Source organism: Hypanus sabinus, chromosome 12 (assembly GCF_030144855.1).
Source record: "Hypanus sabinus isolate sHypSab1 chromosome 12, sHypSab1.hap1, whole genome shotgun sequence".
Classification (NCBI taxonomy): Eukaryota; Metazoa; Chordata; class Chondrichthyes; order Myliobatiformes; family Dasyatidae; genus Hypanus; species Hypanus sabinus.
Window position 1 is genome coordinate 98148514 of NC_082717.1, and position 20391 is coordinate 98168904.

The 20391-nt window shown below is 43.9% G+C and overlaps 1 protein-coding gene across 2 annotated transcripts in view; it reads right to left on the bottom strand.

Moving 5' to 3' along the window:
- The window catches only part of LOC132403171 (endoplasmic reticulum membrane-associated RNA degradation protein-like), a 70669-nt gene that overhangs the window by 6809 nt on the left and 43469 nt on the right, over positions 1-20391 (bottom strand). Inside the window, exons 9-15 of one of the 2 annotated variants that reach the window (XM_059986526.1) lie at positions 17580-17682; positions 12457-12486; positions 10998-11066; positions 9431-9601; positions 9257-9340; positions 8159-8238; positions 340-474 (exon numbers count right to left, since the gene is read on the bottom strand). In XM_059986526.1, coding sequence (XP_059842509.1) covers positions 340-474; positions 8159-8238; positions 9257-9340; positions 9431-9601; positions 10998-11066; positions 12457-12486; positions 17580-17682 — 672 coding nt within the window. The remainder of the gene's footprint in view (positions 1-339; positions 475-8158; positions 8239-9256; positions 9341-9430; positions 9602-10997; positions 11067-12456; positions 12487-17579; positions 17683-20391) is intronic. The other variant, XM_059986527.1, reaches the window with a different exon arrangement.

A 20391-nucleotide genomic window follows, 5' to 3' on the forward strand; every position in this document is an offset into this window, starting at 1 on the left:
GACTCTGGTCAACAGAAAAGACACGTTTGTGTCAAAGTGAAAGCAAATTTCTACAAATTGGTCTAAATTTATGACAATTATTAAAACACAAAATAATTGATGGCATAATTACTCACCCCCTTTACAGATGGCTGTGGAAGCCAAGTTAGAGGGTGGAGCTTGATAGGTTCTTAAGTAGTAAGGATATTAAAGGGAGAAGGCAGTAGAATGGGGTTGAGAGGGATAATAACTAGCCATGATAGAATGGCGGAGCAGACTCAGTGGGTCAAATGGCCTAACTCTGTACCCGTCTTACGGTTTTATAACAGCGAAACTGCCAACAAATCCCAGAATACTTACTCCTCAGCTAACAAATATTGTGACATATTCAGTTCTTCACTGTAGACTGGCTGTAGTCGCTTTATTAAGTAGGGAACTAGTTCCTTCACAAGGCAGGCAGAAATAGCTTGAGCTCTTGGGCTTGAGTACTCAGACCTGTCAGTAATGTGGGGTGGAAGAAAGGTACATCAACACTATAATCAGTAAGCTTTCCCCTTAATTCCCAATTCACTTTGCGTATACTACACACACAGAAGTTTATAGATGCTGGAAATCTAGAGTAACACAGACAAAATGCAGGAGTAAATATACAGGTCAGGCAGCATCAATGAAGAGGAATAAAGATTCTGATGAACAGACTCAGCCCAAAACATTGGCTGTTTATTCTTCTCCATAGATGCTGCCTGACCTGCTGAGCACCTCCAGCATTTTCTGTGCGTTACCTTTCAAATTCTACTTTTACATTAAAGTAATACTTGTTTCCTCTGATAACAATGCTTATTATGAAGTTGTGCAGCATGGAATTAATCCCATCTCACCAAGGTGCCTTACTGCGCTGGTACCACTTGCCTATGTGTGGCCCACATCTCTCCGGAACCTTCCTACCTACATTTCTGTCCAAGCATAGAGTATCTGTTCTCCAACTCTACTTTACTTTCCTCTCCAAAGGATACAGTATTGTATAATGTGACAAAAGATTACCTATTCGGCCCCTTGCACTTGCTCTACCAGAGTTAGATGATAGTTAACTTCCAGCCTCAGCACCACTACCCTGCACAAATCCCAGATGAATAGACAAAAATCTAAGGAACGTTTGATGAGTTTACTGTACTCGCTGGAGTTTAGTAGAATGAGGGGAAATCTCAGTGAAACGTTCTGAATATTGAAAGCAAAACCCACAAAACGCCAGAGGAACTCAGCAGCCCAGGCAACATCTACGGAAAAGAGTAAACAGTCGACGTTTCGTGCTGAGACCCTTCATCAGGAACACTGAAAGGCTTGGATAGAATGGACGTAGAGAGGGTAGTTCCAATAGTGGGAGGATAAACCACCAGAGGGCACAGCCTCAGAATAGAGGGATGTCCATCTAGAACAGAAATGAGGAGCAATTTCTTTAGCCAGAGGATGGTGCATCTGTGGAAGTCACTGCCAGAGGGCACAGCCTCAGAATAGAGGGACATCCATTTAGAATGGAGATGAAATGGAATTTCTTTAGCCAGAGGATGGTGAATCTGTGGAATTCATTGCCACAGATGGCTCTGGAGGCCAAATCTTTGGGTATATTTAAAGCAGAGATTGGTAGGTCTCGATTAGTAAGGGTGTCAAAGATTATGGGGAGAAGGTGGTTGAGAGGGATAGTAAAGCAGCCATTAACAAATGCTGGGACAGACTTAATGGGCTGAATGGTCTATGTTGCCTGTGAGTGAACTTCCCACAGACCACTTGGTGCTGCGTACAAAAGATTCACCACACCCTGGATGAGCAAGTAAGCATCATCTTTGTAACAAAATGCTGAGCCCTTATCCCTTATTTGAGACAGTGACACCTGGGGTGAACATCATCTCTGCACTTTGCAAAGGAGGTAAAGGCCTGCTCAACCTTGCATCTCCTGCAATGACAACCTACCATTCTGTGGATCAAATCTGGTGAACCTGGGTTTGCAGACGCTTACTGCATGCATCCCAGCCCCAGCAATAACAAACTTTGGTCAGCTTGCTAATATGCAAGCTTACTCAATCAGCAGTCCATTTAGCTGTGGTGGGATCCTCATTGAAGCCTGATTCAGCCCATAAAACACAGGAGCAGAATTAGGCCATTCAGCCCAGAGTCTGCTCCGCCAATCCATCTTGGCTGACTTATTATCGCCCTCAACCTTATTCTCCTGCCTCCTCTCTGGAACCCTTGAAATCAAGAACCTATCACTTCCGCTTTAAATACACCAAATGATTTGGCCTTCTCAGCTGGCTGTGACAATGAGTTCCACAAATGCACCACCCTCATCTCTGTTCTAAACAGACGTCCTTTAGTTCTGAGGCTGTGCTGCCTGGTCATAGACTCCCTCCACTTTCCAAAACATCCTCTCCACGTCCACTCTTATCTAAGCCTTTCAGTATTGGCTAGGTTTCAATGAGATCTCTCTTCATTCTTCTGAAAAAAAGTGCATACAGGCCCAGAACCATCAAACACTTAACCCTTTTATTCCCACGGTCATTCTTGTGAGCCTGATCCAGATTTCAATGTTCCAGAAGTGATCAGTACTGTTGTGGGGATGACCTCGCAGGGGAATGCCATGGAGACTGCTTCCTGGCACTATGCATAGATCCGTGGTGCAGAAGGGAAAGAGGGAAAAGAGGGAAGCGGTAGTGACAGGGGACTCAATAGTGAGGGGAACAGACAGGAGATTCTGTGGATGTGAACGGGACACCCGGATGGTATGTTGCCTCCTAGATGCCAGAGTCTGGGATATCTTTAATCACGCCCACAACACTTTGGGGAGGGAGGGGGAGCAGCCAGATGTCTCTGGACATATTGGTACCAATGACATAGGAAGGAAAAGCAAAGAGGTCCTGAAAAGAGAATTTAGAGAGCTAGGTAGAAAGCTGAGAAACAGAACCTCCCGGGTAGTAATTTCTGGATCGCAGCCCATGCTATGTGTTAGTGAGGGCAGAAACAGGATGATGTGGCAAATAAATGTGTGGCTGAGAAGCTGGTGCAGGGGACAGGGTTTCAGGTTCTTGGATCATTGGGACCTCTTCTGGGGGAGGTATGACCTGTTCAAAAGTAAAGATAGCATGCAGTCAGACTGTCAGGCAGGGCAGGGGGATCACAGGACATAATTGCAGCCAGCAGGGTGAGTATCAGTGCATTAGGGATGCAGAATCAAAAAGGGCAGCCAATATGGTACTCAAAGTGTTATATCTCAATGCATGGAGTATAAGAAATAAGGTGGATGATCTTGTTGAACTATTACAGAATGCCAAGTACGATGTTGTGACCATAACTGAATCATGGCTGAAGGATAATTGTAGTTGGGAGCTGAATGTCCAAGGTTACATGTTGTATCAGAGGGACAGCAAAGTCAATATAGGGAGTGGTGTGACTCTACTGGTAAACAATGGCATCAAATCAGTGAAAAGATGAGACATAGGATTGGAAGATGTTGAATCCTTGTGGGCTGAGTGAAGAAATTGCAAGGGTAAAAGGACACTGACGACAGTTATATACAGGCCTCCCAACAGTAGCTGGGATGTGGACCACAGATTACAACAAGAAATAGCAATGGTGAGTCAAATAGGCAGAATTTTGATAATCATGGAAGATTTCAACATGCAGGTCGATTTGGAAATCAGCTTAGAAATGGATCTCAAGAGAGTGAGCTTGTTGAATGTCTGCAAGATGGCTTTTTAGAGTAGTTTGTCCTTGAGCCTACTAGGGAATCAGCTATACCGGATTGGGTGTCACGTAATGAACCAGAGGCGATTAGGGAGCTTAAGGTAAAAAAGAGCCCTTAGAAAGCAGTGATCATAATATGATTGAATTCAACTTGAAATCTGATAGGGAGAAAGTCTGATGCAGTAGTATTTCAGTGGACCATATAACCATATAACAATCACAGCACGGAAACAGGCCATCTCGGCCCTCCTAGTCCGTGCCGAACTCTTAATCTCACCTAGTCCCACCTACCCGCACTCAGCCCATAACCCTCCACTCCTTTCCTGTCCATATACCTATCCAATTTTACCTTAAATGACACAACTGAACTGGCCTCTACTACTTCTACAGGAAGCTCATTCCACACAGAAATATACTGTTTATTTGACGTAGCCTGTCTTTGGAAACAGCTCTATTTCCATCTTTAATATTTCTATTTTTCTTTTGAAAACCCTGACCTGAAATTGCATGCTGACTTTGTGGGAACGGGTCCTGCTCTCAGGGTCTCACTACTGGCTGCTATTTGATATATGCAACCTAGAAGGCTAGCGCACCTTCAGGGTCCCGGGATCTCCTGGTTCTGGAACCGGCAGGCTCAAGGTTGGTGACCCTTGGTGTCTCTGTAGGAAATCCGTGTGTCATGGGAAGGAGAAGATCGAAAGCAGCAAGCTGGCTGCCGGCTGTGTGCCCAGAGGCCCGAGATCTTTGGGCCCAGAGCTCAGAAAAAGTGACGCAACAGACTTTTAACGTCGTAAATCAATGAGATGTTTGTTATGTCTCCCCGCTCGCTGTAAAATGGGGACACCTCTTCTTCCCTTATTAGGGAGAGAGAGAGCCTGTGGTATGTTGAACGAGTATCTTTGGTGTAACTGCAATACTGTGTCTTTATTGCTGCACACTTGAGTGCTCGGTGGGGTCGCCGATGCTTTTTTGCTGGTGGAGAAGGGGGGGTCATTGCTTTGCTGCTGCTTGTGTGTGGGAGGGGGAAGCTGGGGGGGCTTTGGGGTTCTACATTTAACTGTCATTCATTCTTTGGGGCACTCCTCTGTTTTCATGGATGTTTGTGAAGAAAAAGAATTTCAGAATGTATATTGTATACAATTTCTCTGACATTATATTGAACTGTTGAATAAAAGAAATTACAATGGTATGAGAGAGGAGCTGGCCAAGGTTAATTGGAAGGAGATGTTGGCAGGGATGACAGCAGAGCAGCAATGGTGTGAGTTTCTGAGAAAGATACAGAAGCTGCAGGATGGATATATTCCAAAAGTAAAGAAATACTCAAAATGGCAAAATAATACAACCATGGCTGACAAGGGAAGTCAAAGCTAATGTAAAGGCAAAAGAAAGGCCATACAAAGCAAAAATTAGTTGGAAGATAGAGGATTGGAAAGCTTTTAAAACCCTACAGAGAGCAACTAAAAGAATCATTAAGAGGGAAAAAGATGAAATATGAAAGCAAGCTAACAAACAATATCAAAGTGGACAGTAAAAGCTTTTTCAAATATGTAAAGAATAAAGAAGAGATGAGAGTAGATATAGGATTGCTAGCAAAAGAAGCAGGAGAAATAATAATTAGGGACAAGGAGATGGCAGGTGAACTAGATGAGTATTTTGCATCAGTCTTCACTGTGGAAGACACTAGCAGTGTGCCAGGTGTTGAAGTTGTGAGGGAAGAGAAGTGAGTGCAGTTACAATTACTAGGGAGAAGATGTTCAAAAAGTTGAAAGACCCAAGAGTACACAAGTCACACAGGCCAGATGAACTGCACCCTAGTGTTCTGAAAGAGGTAATGGTAGAGATTGTGGAGGCATTAGTAATGATCTTTCAAAAACCACTGGACTGGAAAATTATAAATGTCATTCCACTCTTTAAGAAAGGAGGAAGGCAGCAGAAAGACAATTATAGACCAGTTAGCCTGACCTCAGTGGTTGGGAAGATGTTGGAGTCAATTGTTAAGGATGAGGTTATAGAGTACTTGGAGACACAGGACAAGACAGGAAAAATCAGCATGGTTTCATTAAGGGGAAATCTTGCCTGATGAACCTATTGTAATTCTTTGAGGAGATTTCAAGTAGGATAGATAAAGGGGCTGCAGTGGATGTTGTATAGTTGAACCTTCAGAAGGCCTTTGACAAGGTGCCACACATGAGGCTGCTTACCAGCCCATGGTATCACAGAAAATTTACTGGCATGGTTAGAGCATTGTCTGGTTGGTAGGAGACAGCAAATAGGAATAAAAGGATCCTTTTCAGGTTAGCTGCCGGTAACTAGTTGTGTTCTGCAGGGATTGGTGTTGGGACTGCTTCTTTTTATGCTGTATATCACTGATTTAGATGATGGAATAGATGGCTTTGTTGCCAAGTTTGTTGATGATACAAAGATTGGTGGAGGGGCAGGTAGTGTTGAGGAAACAGGTGGAAGGACTTAAGACAGATTAGGAGAAGGGCAAGAAAGCGACAAATGAAATTCAATGTTGGATAACGCATGGTCATGCACTTTGGTAGTAGAAAAAAATAGTGCAGACTATCTTCTAAACAGGGAGAAAATCCAAAAATCTGAGATGCAAAGGGACTTGGGAGTCTTTGTGCAGAACAGTCTAAAGGTTAACTTGCAGGTAGAGTCAGTGGTAAGGAAGGCAAATGCAATGTTAGCATGCAAGAGGTCTAGAATACAAGAGCAGGGATGTGATGGTGAGGCACTGGTGAGGCCTCACCTTGACTATTGTGAATGGTTTTGGGCTCCTCATCTTAGAAAACATGTGCTGGCATTGGAGAGGGTTCAGAAGAGGTTCACAAGGATGATTCCAGGAATGAGAGGGATATCATACGAGGAATATTTGATAGTTCTGGGTCTGTACTCACTGGAATTTAGAAGAATGAGGGGGGATCTCATTGGATCCTTTTGAATGCTGAAAGGCCCAGACAGAGTAGATGTGGAAAGGATGTTTTCCTTTGTGGGAGAGTCTAGGACAAGGTGGCACAGCCTCAGGATAGAGGGTTGTCCATTTAAAACAGAGATGCGGAGAAATTTCTTTAGCCAGGGGTGGTGAATTTGTGGAATCTGTTACCATAGGCAGCTGTGGAAGCCAGGTCATTGATTGGTATTTAAGGCAGAGTTTGATGGGTTCTTGATTGGACACAGCAGCAAAAGTTACAGGGAGAAGGCTGGGGAGTGGGGCTGAGGAGGGGAAAAAAGGATCAGCCATGATTGAATGGTGGAACAGACTCGATGGACCAAATGGCCTAATTCTGCTCCTGTGTCTTATGGTTTTATTAGACACTAGTTACGTTAGGTCAGGAAAGGCGAAGTCAACAGCGGTCTAGGTGAAATTAGCTGGTAAGAACCATTCAATAGAGCTATCTGGTGAGTAAAGAATGAAGAGTCCATCCTCTGTGTGCCGAATTTATTTTGTCACAACAAAATAAATTATGTTGCCCAATAACTACTATCCCACACCCTCCTCCTCAGAGGTTAGCTGGACAGTAGCTCTCCCCCCCTCGCTCTACCCCCAAAAGTAAGGGCATCAAAGGATATGGGGAGAAGGCAGTTGAGTGGGGTTTAGAGGGATAATAAATCAGCTATGATGGGCCTAGTACTGCTCCTACGTCTGATGATCTTATGGAAAGCAATGAAACTACCGTACTGCGAGAGTGTGAATATCAGCAAGCCCAGCGTAGGCCAAAAATTAAACGTGTTACTTCCCCTGTCGCCACAATTCAGCTACACCAGGCGCTTCCCAGCCTGGTTACAACCTTTCAGCAGCAACATGACGTTACTAAGCTTTAATTTCCCATACCGCTGGGTTCAGGTACAGTTCTTACCCCTGAACCAGCATGGATAACTTCACACACCCCATCACTGAAAGCCACACCCTACGGACCCACTTCCAAGGACTCTACAACTCATGTTCTCAGTATTATTAATTATCACCCGCCCATCCACTGAGATGGTTCCACAACCAATGATTTCACTTTAAGGACTCTTGATCTCATTATTTTTTGCTATTTATTTATATTTGCATTTGCATGATTTGTTGCCTTCTGCACTCTGGTTCGACTTTTATTGATCCTCTTATAGCTAATATTCTATGGATTTGCAGAGTATGCCTGCAGGAAAATAAATTGCAGGGTTGTATACGGTGGCATATATGTACTTTGATAATAAAATTTACTTCGAACATTTAGAACTTTGATTATTATTTTGCTTTTTTTGTTTCACTTGCACGATTTACTATCTTTTGCACATTGTTAGCTTGTCCCATGTTACTTGGGTGTGCAGTTTTCCATTTTCTTTTTTTTCTATTTACTGTGAATCCCCTCAAGAAAATAAATCTCAGTTGTACATGGTGATGTACAGTATAGGTACTTTGATAATAAATTTGAAATTATTCTACTTATTTTCCTACCCTGGTCCTTCCGAAGTTTGCTCTACTGAGGGTCTGGGAATCTCATTCCATTTCTGTAGGCATCCGACGCAGTGTCGAAGCTGGAAGAGGAAACAGCTGAAGAATCAACACAAAGCAATACCCCCAACAACAGGCATCCAGCCAATTCTTTCAATAATGAGCCAGCTCCATCTGACATCATACAAACTATGTGAGTTGCTGCCTTTAATAACTCGGGACTGCAATGAAAAACAAGAACTTCCTGCCGAGGCATTTCACTCAGTACCCCCACATCACAGTTTATGTGGCTTTGTAAACAAACTGAGACAGTACAAGGCAGACATTGATATAACTTAGAAAATTAATGGAATTTTGGAGCAAAATTTGGATTATCTTAGATAGTGTGAACGTGGAGAGAATGTTTCCTATAGTGGGGGAGTCTAGAACCAGAGGAAACAACCTCACAATAGAAAGATATCCCTCAAAACAGAGATAAGGAGGAATTTCTTTAACCAGAGGGTGGTGACACTGTGATATTCATTACCACAGACAGCCATGAAGCCCAAGTCATTGGGTATTCTTAAAGCAGAGGTGAATATGTTCATGATTAGTCAGGACATCAAAAGTTATGGGGAGAAGGCAGGAGAAAGGGGCTAAAAGAGACAATAGATCAGCCATGATGGAAAGGTGGAGCAGGCTTGATGGGCCAAATGGCCTAACTGTGCTCCAATGTTTTATGGTGTCTAACATACTAAATTAGTTTGAAGGTGGTGAGTGCCAAGACAGCACTGAAGCAGCTGTCTAATGAATAATGCTGACCCCTTTGTTCTCCTGCAAATATTTTACGCAACCGGCAAAATAAATACTGAATCTCTGAAGACCATTACACCTACACAAAGACCATTACACCTACACAGTGTTTTAGAAAATCAATCACCTTCAATTAAGTGAACAGTACAGAGAGGACAGATTACACCTCTTGCCATTGCTCCAGGCCAGTGTGCCATTATTCTGTTCTGCAAATGTCAGAAAATCTTTAAAAGACTTTAATGTTGAACAGGAACAGAAATTCCACCTGGAGGTTTTAATCTAATAAAGCAGTAGGAAAGAACTGAGTACCTGCTGTTTAAGTCTTCCGATGGGATGGAACCGAGAGCAGTACGAATCCATCGAACTGATGATCGCCTTCAAGCACTCACTTTCCTATATTCAATGAAGCACGCGTCAGCCCACATCAAACGTACACATGACTGTCACTTAACAGAATGGTGAATGGAAGAATTAGCCAGTTACCTTGACAGTTTCATTTCCTTTTCTACAGCAGCGATGTAGTAGAACAATGGCCAGTGCTACCATGTGACTGGCCATTTCCTCAGGAAACGTGTTCAAATCCAGCTCACCATGACTCAAGTGGTCGCGGATTCGGGGACCCTCTTGATGGTTTAAAAGATCCCAAAGGATTTCCTATATGGAATGCAAAATCATTGATATTAACCCTGTATCCTCATGATGTCAAATCCCACTAGCCCTTCCCTAAATAGTGACAGCCTTTAATCATTTTCATAGTACTTGCCCCAAGAGGCTCCTTATCCTAGATGCCAAAAGCTAAATGGAGTGGCACAGTTGCACAGTAGTTAGCAGAACTACTTTGTTAGGAAGGATGTGGAAGCTCTACAGAAGAGAATTACCAGGATGCTGCCTGGACTCAAAGACTTATCTTATGAAGATAGGTTAAACAAGCTAGGGCTTTTTTCTTTGGAGCAATGGAGGATGAGACATGACTGATAGAAGTGTACAATGTGTTACGAGACACATAGTAGATCGAGTAGACAGCCAAAGATTTTTTCTAGTGCAGAAATGGCTAATCCAATGGGGCATAATTTTAAGGTGATTGGAGGGAAGTATAAGTTAGAGGTGAATTTTAGAGGACAGTGGTGGGTGTATAGAACACCCTGCCTGTATGGGACACCCTGCCTGGGGTGGTGGGTGTATGGGACACCCTACCTGGGGTGGTGGGTGTATGGGACACCCTGCCTGGGGCAGTAGGTGTATGGGACACCCGGCCTGGGGTGGAGATAGAGGCAGATTAGCGATATTTAAGAAACTCTTATATAGGCACGTGGATGATTAATAAAAAATGGAGGGTTATGTAGGAGGGAAGAGTTAGATTGATCTTAAGAGTAGGATACAAGGTCTTCACAGTATTATGGGTTGAAGGGCCTTTATTGTGCTGTAATGTTCTGTGTAACAATATATCAGCATCAGAGATCACTGATCAATTCCTGCCATTGTCTTGAAAGAATTTGAATGTTCTTTCCGTGGCCGCACAGGTTTCCCGTGGCTGCTCCAGTTTCCTCCCACATTCCAAGGACATAAAGACATACAAAGTCAGTCATGAGGATGCTACGTTGGCAACATTTGCAGGCTGCCCCCACAGTACAATCCTCGCTGATTTGATTTGAAGCAAACAAATCTGTATGTTTTGATGTACATGTGGCAAATAAAACTAATCTTTCATTTTAATCATTCTCATCTACTTACTGGTCGCAAACAACGAGATAAGATCTTGATGGCATAATTGTAATTACTTTCTGCAGGAACAAAGGGGAACGCTGCTGAAGACACATTATACCCATCACAGGATCTACAGTTGTGATGTTACTCAGGCACAAGGTATTTGCAGGCTTGCCTCTGAGCTTTCTTACTCTGTGATGATGCACATTTGCTTCAACCAGCCCAATTTCACCACGCTCTAAGCAAACGTGCCTGGAAATTGTATCGATACACTTGTGCTTTTCCCCCTTCAAACAACCAGTGCTGTACATATTTATCAAATGCAGTTTGTCATTGTGGGACATACCACTATAGGATCTCCCAGGGCTGTTGGAAGTTGATTTGTATCACCTTTCTCTAGGTATTTCGCCAGCATCTGTAAAGAGCAACCAGTGAACCTCATTGGTTTCAGATCACTTATGAAAGCACATCACACAACAGTAACAGCTAGTCGCCATTCGATTCCACATCCATACCAGTTTAAAGCAAGCACCTTGGTTCGTCCCATTCCCCATAAAGCTACAAATTCTTCTCTTTCAGGTACTGACCAGCTCCTTCTGAATGGTCCAACACTACACTGGGCAGAGCTTTCCTAACCAAAACCATTGTTACTATAAAATATTTCTCTACATATCACTTTTTTAATGTCTTGTTCAATCACCTCCATTCTCTGAATGTTTGTTCTTACTCTGCATATCGCTAGTGCCTTGCTTTGTAAACGTGCTCCAAATAGTACCATCCCATCTTCACTAGGCTATTCAAGAATTGTTTTAGTAATAATTTCCTGCATTCTCCTCATACAACTGGACTCAGCAGTTCAGAAAGCAAATGGCATAGAACATGTCTTTAGCACAGCAGAGGCCCATAAGGCCAGATGTTCTGCTACTTCTATCCCACGTTCTGTCATCACCCTTTCTTTTGTAATACTGCAATGTACTCATGTTCTGTAATGAACTGAGTGGATGGCAAGTGAAACAAAGCTTCTCAGAGTATCTCAGTACACGTGACAATAATAAACAACTACCCTGTATCTCGGAATATCTGAAACTCTTTCCTGCCCTTATTAGCTTCTCATTGCCAAACAGACTTGCAATATCTTGGCAAACTGTGCCTGCAACTTAACAACCTCATTTAATGCACTTTTTGAATGAGCAATGCATTGTAGAGTAATCTTAGACTTCTCGCACACTCACAAACAAGAGAAAATCTGCAGATGCTGGAAATCCAAGCAACACAAACAAAATGCTAGGGGAACTCAGCAAGCCAGGCAGCATCTAGGAAAAGAGTACAGTCGATGTTTCAGGCCGAGACCCTTCCACAGGACTGTGTACTCTCTGTCTTGTTCTGACGCCATGATCGACATTTACTGGAGCTGATGGTTACATGGACACAATGATAATTGTGGAACTAATGTCCTTGCCAATGTGAACAGAACTATCATTAGCAAGTGGGTCAGTAGTTAGATTGAAAGTAATTGGTAAGTAACCTTGCAAAGGACTTAACTCACTGGCAATGTATTACATTAAAGCCTGGTCAAAGCAGTTTCAATGTTACTTTAAAAAAGGAACTGGATATTTTTGAAGAGAAATATGTGCAGTGCAGTGGTAGGAAATTGTAAAGCACAGGCTTTCGAATTTGTGCTGGCTCAATAGGCTAATGCCTCTCATCCTGTGCATAATTTTACAACTCCTCCAACCCTCAGTAGATAACTGGTTCTGAGAAGACAGTAGTTGAAGTTTCCAAATAAAAATAAAGTCCAGACTTACTTCATCAAATGTGGTGTAAAGCGTTGTGGACTGCAACAAAAGAAATAGAATTTAGAATATATTTAAAGCATCAATTTTCTTGCAATTGTAAAGAGGGTTTCTTCTTTTTGTTAACTAGCAGGAATGCTAATTTACTGATAACGAGAATGGTATTCCTTTGTAAACCAAATGGGGATTAATGTTCTTTCTTCTAAGTCTGTAAGCTTTTGTTGACGGGCTTTTGGGCAGATCGGCACGAGGGGGTCGAGAGAGAGGACGCAATGCTCTAAGCTGGGCGAGGATCGGACCCCAAAGGGGGGGTCCGAGGCCGGGAGATTCTCCAAGGAGGGGGGGGGAATGAAGCTAGATGTGCTTGGTTGACCACTCGGAGGGTCCTGAGCTGTTTGGAGAGTCCGAGGAGTTCGGAGGGTCCTGAGCTGCGAGTCGAGGAGTTCGGAGGGGATAGAATGGTGGCCAGAAGACTTCAGAAACTGAGCTCCAACGGCTGTGCACGAAGTGGTTTGGACTTTGATAAGTTTGGCGCCTTTTCTTTAATTTTCTCTTCATATATACTGTATCGTTATTAATCACTTAGTTATAGTAACCTTTATAAATTGTACTCATTTAATTGCATATGGTGTACTGTCTGTTTTTGGGCGAGGCGGGGACATCACACAGCATCCACACCAGCTGATTACCCAGTTTGGCGGGGCCGAAGGCTGCTCCCCCTAAACGAGAACGAGCTGAGCGAGCCTGAGGCGACCCGGGGAGTTACATTGTGGGGTGCTCGTCCGGGATTGATTTCTGTGGAAGCTGTGTGATCACCCTCTTTAAATTGTGTCTGCGGCGAAGAGCTGGTGTGCCTTTGTGGGTGTGCGATTGCTGGTTATCGGGGTGTGTGTGTTGGGTGGGGTGGTTGCTGTTGGCTGACGAAATGGTGGTGGGACCATGGGTTGTCCGTACTGTTTGGAGATTGAGGAGTGACAGGTTGGGATGTTTCAGCAGTGGTGAGCTCCGCCCAGTTATTGGAATAATGTCCAGCCCTAAAGGGGCGGAGGCATGGGCGGAGCGGACCCCTCAGTTGTTGGGTGAGTGGCAGTGCTTGGCTGAGGAAAAGCGACAGGGACTGGTTGAAAGTTTGAGTAGGCGGGCTGGTGACTTTGTTAGAACTGTCAGGCGCAATTACCTCGAAGTGACCGCTGCCAGTTCTGGGAAAGTGTGGGAAAATGCGTGTGGTTCGACTGGAAGTCAAATGCCGCAGCTGGGGGGCTTATCATATCCGTGGCAGGAGATTGGTGGAAAGTTTTTAGGGTATCCCTTTTTGCCTAGGGGGGCAGATAAATTGCTTGTGGTGCCAAGGGGATCTGTCAAGGGGATCAGTTGTTCCGTTGATTCGAGAGGTGTCGGGAAACTTAGAGGAGGCCCAGTGGGGGAACGGCTTGGGGTCTCTGGGGGAGCACGTTCCCAGCAATGTACCAAGGAACTCCCGAAAGGAGCAGACCCTATTCCTGAAGGCTTAGAGGGGCCATGCGCACAGGTGTTGTTACGGATGGATGGAAGTCAAGTTAAAGCCATCCTCGGCACCGGGGCGCCGGTGAAGTTGCTGTACAGTTTGTTTCATAACCGTTATTGGAAGCATTTACCCTTGACGACATTGAGGACACTGGAGATTCGGGGTACCAGTGTCGGTGATTATCCAGACAACGGTTGTTGGTCAGTGAAAATGGAGTTCTTGGAGGCAAATGTGGAGGAGACTGAGGTTCAGGAATCGTTAATGCTGATGTGTCCGGACCCTGTTGAGACGGGCAGAGTTTCTGTTCTAGAGAGAACCAAAATCCTGCTGGTGCGCTTGGGAGCCTGCCCGGAGGAGGAGGGTGAGCGCTGTTTGGAGGCATTGTCGATGCACCCAGGGTTTCGAGCTGCTTGTGCGGACGTGTGTAGCAGCTTTGGGCTGATAACGAATTCAAACAAGAGCCAGTGGTGGTACGGCCTGGGGGAAGTATCTGATGGTGAGACCCTCTTCGTGGACGCTGCGAAATACCACAAGGGAGGGGAGTTGACTGCTGAAGACACCTCGGAGAGAGAGAGGTTGCGGCGACTGGCCCCTACAGCCGTGGAAGACGTAGGCAGCGTGTGTATGGATTATATTGCGTTGAAGAGGCGCACTGTCAGTGACCAGAATATGGCCCTGAGGGCCAGAGAGGCGATGGCCTGTCTGAGTGGTGTGAAGTGGTTTAAGGTGCTGGATCTGAGGAGTGGATGTTGCCAGATCCCGATGAGTGGGGCCAACAAGGAGAAGACTGCCGTTATAAATTCCCTAGGAGTCTTCGGGTCCGAAAAGATGCCACAGGGCATATCTGGAGCCCTTGCAACCTTCCTGTGGGGCAGGTGGAAGACCATAGGGGATGTGGAGGCGTTTGGAGTTTTGGTGTATGTGGATGATCTATTGGTATTTGGATTTGCCTCAGGAGAATATGAAGTGAGGTCGTTGCAGGAGCAGCTGAGAACTACCGAGTTAAAGTGTTTTCGGGACACGTGCCAGGGCTGGCGAAGGTCGCAGCTCGTGAGAGACTGTCTCTACGGAATCAAGTTTGAAATGAAGACGGAGAGACTGGAGAAAGTGATCTGGAACCATTCGGAAGACTTACAAGTTGGAGAGAATGAAGAAAGTTGTCTGACTGAGGGTAATAGCAAACTGAGAACCCGGAGAGGGGAGTTTGTGGAGGTGAAGAAATTACAGATGAATCTCAGAAGAGAGAAGCGGAAGCTTGAAGGGAACCTGAAGATGACCATCGACAGTTCAAATGAAGTGCAAAACCTGAAAGTTGATCTGGAAGAAGTCATGAGGAAGAAAAAGCTGGAGAGAAGTGCAGTGAATACTGAACAGGAGGCTGAAGAGACTGCGGGAGCAGTGCAGGCCACGTGTTTCCGTTTGGAGAAGATCAAACAGCAGCTACCGATCACAGGAATGAGGAAGAATACAGATTCGATGGATGATGTGCTGGATGTGTGGTACATGCTGCCTTTTGCTGACTTTCCCTCGATTGAGGAAGAGACCTTTGGCCCTTCTCCCATTGAGTCAGGTGTAGCGGGGAGGGTTAGCTGTGTGCAGTGTGGGGCATGAGTGAGAGGTTGAGAGAGGAGTTGGTAGTGGGCCCAAGTTATCCCCAGTTGTGTCCGAGCCTGAAGGGTTTAGGTGAGGGGGTACGGAGGTCTCAGAAGGGTTAGGGAACTCCCAAATAGTTGGCCTAAGTAGCGCCTGAGGAACAGGGCATGAGGGTTACTGTGTGGGGAGGAGATGTCACTGTTTGTGCTTGGGTTACGGTGTGTTGGCAGGAAAGGTGGCGAGTTATTTAGTAGTCATGAGGACATGACTTTTATTTGGTGCAGGGAGAGTGTAAAGAGGGTTTCTTCTTTTTGTTAACTAGCAGGAATGCTAATTTACTGATAACGAGAATGGTATTTCTTTGTAAACCAAATGGGGATTAATGTTCTTTCTTCTAAGTCTGTAAGCTTTTGTTGACGGGCTTTTGGGCAGATCGGCACGAGGGGGTCGAGAGAGAGGACGCAATGCTCTAAGCTGGGCGAGGATCGGACCCCAAAGGGGGGGTCCGAGGCCGGGAGATTCTCCAAGGAGGGGGGGGGAATGAAGCTAGATGTGCTTGGTTGACCACTCGGAGGGTCCTGAGCTGTTTGGAGAGTCCGAGGAGTTCGGAGGGTCCTGAGCTGCGAGTCGAGGAGTTCGGAGGGGATAGAATGGTGGCCAGAAGACTTCAGAAACTGAGCTCCAACGGCTGTGCACGAAGTGGTTTGGACTTTGATAAGTTTGGCGCCTTTTCTTTAATTTTCTCTTCATATATACTGTATCGTTATTAATCACTTAGTTATAGTAACCTTTATAAATTGTACTCATTTAATTGCATATGGTGTACTGTCTGTTTTTGGGCGAGGCGGGGACATCACACAGCATCCACACCAGCTGATTACCCAGTTTGGCGGGGCCGAAGGCTGCTCCCCCTAAACGAGAACGAGCTGAGCGAGCCTGAGGCGACCCGGGGAGTTACACAATAAATATGTCACACATCAACCAAAACATCAGATTCTCTAAATACAAAAAAAAAATCAGGTACAGAGAGATTCACAAACCAAATGTGCAATTATACTTTGAAATAGAAAAATGGTGGAATACTTAGGAAGTAGTTTAACTGGATAAGAAACAATAACTGTTTTTCTAGCAGATACTACCCTGACCAGCTCAGAATTTCTTGATTATGTCTCACATTTCTATTACATAAAGCATTTTCTTTTACTTTAAAACCTTCCTCTTCCTTCCAGCTATCCTGTTTCAGATGTCTCCATGAGAGAATCTTTACCCTGTTCCTAGAGGCACACTAACACCAAATGGGTTCTGGATAGGGATGATGGACTGCAGAGTTTCACAGCCTCCTTTCACACCTCCCCCAACATCCTTGTGGCTATATGTAGCTTGGTAATAGACTAACAGCCCATCACGTGTATAATCATAAGCACTGTTAACCCCCTCCATCTTCTGAATGCATAGTTGACTTCACATGTCAATACATACAGTAAGCAATCACAGATTTACACCTCAATCTACTTGTTCATCTACCTCTATAGACCAAGAAAACAAAACAGGATAAAGAAAAATAAAGCAAGCCAAACCAAATATATAGCTCCATTGAGCTAAATGAAACCAGGTAAGCGGGATGTTGGAATTTGGGTGCCTTGGTAGCATTAATATGGCTCTATTACAGCTCAGAGTGCTCTGAGGGGGAATTTCTTCATTCAGAGGGTGATATGAGTGTGGAACGAGCTGCCAGCAGAAGTGGATGGAGGTTCATTTGCAACACTTAAGAGAAATTTGGTTAAGTACATGAATGGGAGAGGTATGAGGAGGGACTACAGTCTGAGTCAATGGGACTAGACAGTTCAGCATGAACTAGAAAGGCTTAAGGACCTGTTTCTGTGCTGTAATGCTGTACGACTCTAAGTTCATGTATTTAAATAACAAGCCACAAGCACAATGCAACCAATAGACAGCTCTTGAATTGCTCTCACTCCTGTGTAAATATCCTGACATTTAACTGATTTGTCCTAAGCTCCACAAATATGAATGTATTTACCTCTGCGGTTAGAAGCCTATTGGGACAATTATTAACTACTGTGAAAAGCTTGCGGAGTCCAGTTTCCAGCTGAGGTAGCAGTAGTATTACACAGTCCGCATACCTGTGGAAACAAGTATCAGCTCACTATGGACTGAATAATGCCCTGGCAAAAAGAAATGCTTCCTATATTATTTGTGATCATGTGATACATAGCTAGAATGGCCAAAAAGTTGCAGTTTCTGTATTTGACAAAGCCTTGCCTTGAAATAGAACATAGCAAGCACAAGCCTGTCGGTCCACCACGATGTTATACCATTTTATCCTACTCCAAGGTCAACGTAACTCTTTCCTATTACGCAGCCGATGTCCTTCTTTCATCCATGTACCAAACTACGAGGCTCTTAAATGTCCCTAATGTACCAATCTCTACCACCTTGCCCATTCCAAGTACCTACCACATACTGTGCAGGAAAACTATTTCTGACAACCCCCTAAACTCTCTTCGGGTCACCTTAAAAAATAAGTCATTTCACTTTTCATAATGTTCAGATTGGATGATGCAGCAGAGAAGAACTTGGAGCTCTTGGCAATAGGTCTCCCCGTATCATGGCCAGAGTCCATTACTTGAAAGTATAGGCAAGGGCAGAAAGTGAACTGAATGGAGGACCAATGGTTTTCCTATGAAAACCAAAGCTATAAATAGTTATCAGGTCAGGAAGAAAGTCTTAAAAGTTACAATTTGAGGACCATAGAAACTACTGGATCTCCTGAACATTTCCAGAATTTTCTGCTTTGATTTCAGATTTCCAACAGATGCAGTTTTTGTTTTCAATTACTGACAGCTTGCCACAACATTTCAGGGGCAATGAGTCAACTCCATTGCTCTGGATCTGTGGTCACTCTTGACAGAGTGGATAAGGGCCCTGAATGACACAGGTGAACTAGATGAGGATATTTTTAAAAAATGGTAATCTAGAAAATAAGAAATTAGTTTTCACATTCTCCTCACTCCCACCCACCCTACGAAATGACTGAGCATTGCCTTCTGAATTTAAAGGTCAAATTTTAGAGCAACTAACTAGCAGATTCAATTTTTCTTTAAGCAACTCGACAGTTGATGAGTTGCTGAAAGTTGATGAGGGTAAAGCAGTGGATGTTGTCTATATGGACTTCAGTAAGGCCTTTGACAAGGTTCTGCATGGAAGGTTAAGAAGGTTCAATTGTTAGGTATTAATATTAAAGTAGTAAAATAGATTCAACAGTGGCTGAATGGGAGATGCCAGAGAGCAGTGGTAGATAACTGTTTGTCAGGTTGGAGGCCGGTGACTAGTGGTGTGCCTCATGGATCTGTACTGGGTCCAGTGTTGTTTGTCATATACATTAATGATCTGGATGATGGGGTGGTAAATTGGATTAGCAAGAATGCAGATGATACTAAGGAAGGTGGCATTGTGGATAACGAAGTAGGTTTTCAAAGTTTGCAAAGAGATTTAGGCCAGTTAGAAGAGTGGGCTGAGCGATGGCAGATGGAGTTTAATGCTGATAAATGTGAGGTGCTACATTTTGGTAGGAATAATCCAAATAGGACATACATGGTAAATGGTAGGGCATTGAAGAATGCAGTAGAACAGAGTGATCTAGGAATAATGGTGCATAGTTCCCTGAAGGTGGAACCTCATGTGGATAGGGTGGTGAAGAAAGCTTTTGGTATGTTGGCCTTTATAAATCAGAGCATTGAGTATAGGAGTTGGGATGTAATGTTAAAATTGTACAAGGCATTAGTAAGGCCAAATTTGGAGTATTGTGTACGGTTCTGGTCACCGAATTATAGGAAAGATGTCAACAAGATAGAGAGTACAGAGAAGATTTACTAGAATATTACCTGGGTTTCAGCACCTAAGTTACAGGAAAAGATTGAACAAGTTAAGTCTTTATTCTTTGGAGTGTAGAAGGTTGAGGGGGGACGATAGAGGTATTTAAAATTATGAGGAGGATAGATAGGGTTGACGTGGATAGGCTTTTTCCATTGAGAGTAGGGGAGATTCAAACAAGAGGACATGAGTTGAGACTTAGTGGGCAAAAGTTTAAGGGTAACATGAGGGGGAATTTCTTTACTGTGTGGAATGAGCTTCCAGTAGAAGTGGTAGAGGCAGGTTCAATATTGTCATTTAAAGCAAAATTGGATAGGTATATAGAAAGGAATGGAGAGTTATGGGCTGAGTGCGGGTCAGTGGGACTAGGTGACAGTGAGTGTTCGGCACGGACTAGAAGGGCTGAGTTGGCCTGTTTCCGTGCTGTAATTGTTATATGGTTATATGGCAGGCCAGGCAGCACTATGGAGAGGAACAAAAAAAGCCATTATTTCAGGCCATGAGTCTCAGCTGAAAATGGTAACTGTTTATTACTCTCTATGGATGCTGCCTGACCTGCTGAGTTCCTCCAGAATTCTGTGTGCTACTCTGGATTTCCAACATTTGCAGAATCTCTTGAGTTCTATATTTCCTTCTACATATTTAATATTATTCCATGCATTGCCTGTTGGAAATGCTGTATTCTTGCCTCTACAGGCACAGTTCATTTTGCATAAACATCACTTCCTATACATAAACTGTCGTGTTATATCATTTCCTGACTATGTTTATTTGCCCTTAAAATAGCAATATCTGTGAGTCTTGAGTTTTTGGTAATATTGGTAAACATTTAGTAAATATATTTTGAAGGAAGGATTATGTTTAAGTTTATCATTGCGACACGAGTTTTACTCTTGCTTACACTATGTAGTTATGGAGTGCAGTGCACGTGTACTACCTTGTTTAACGCCAGTTGTGAG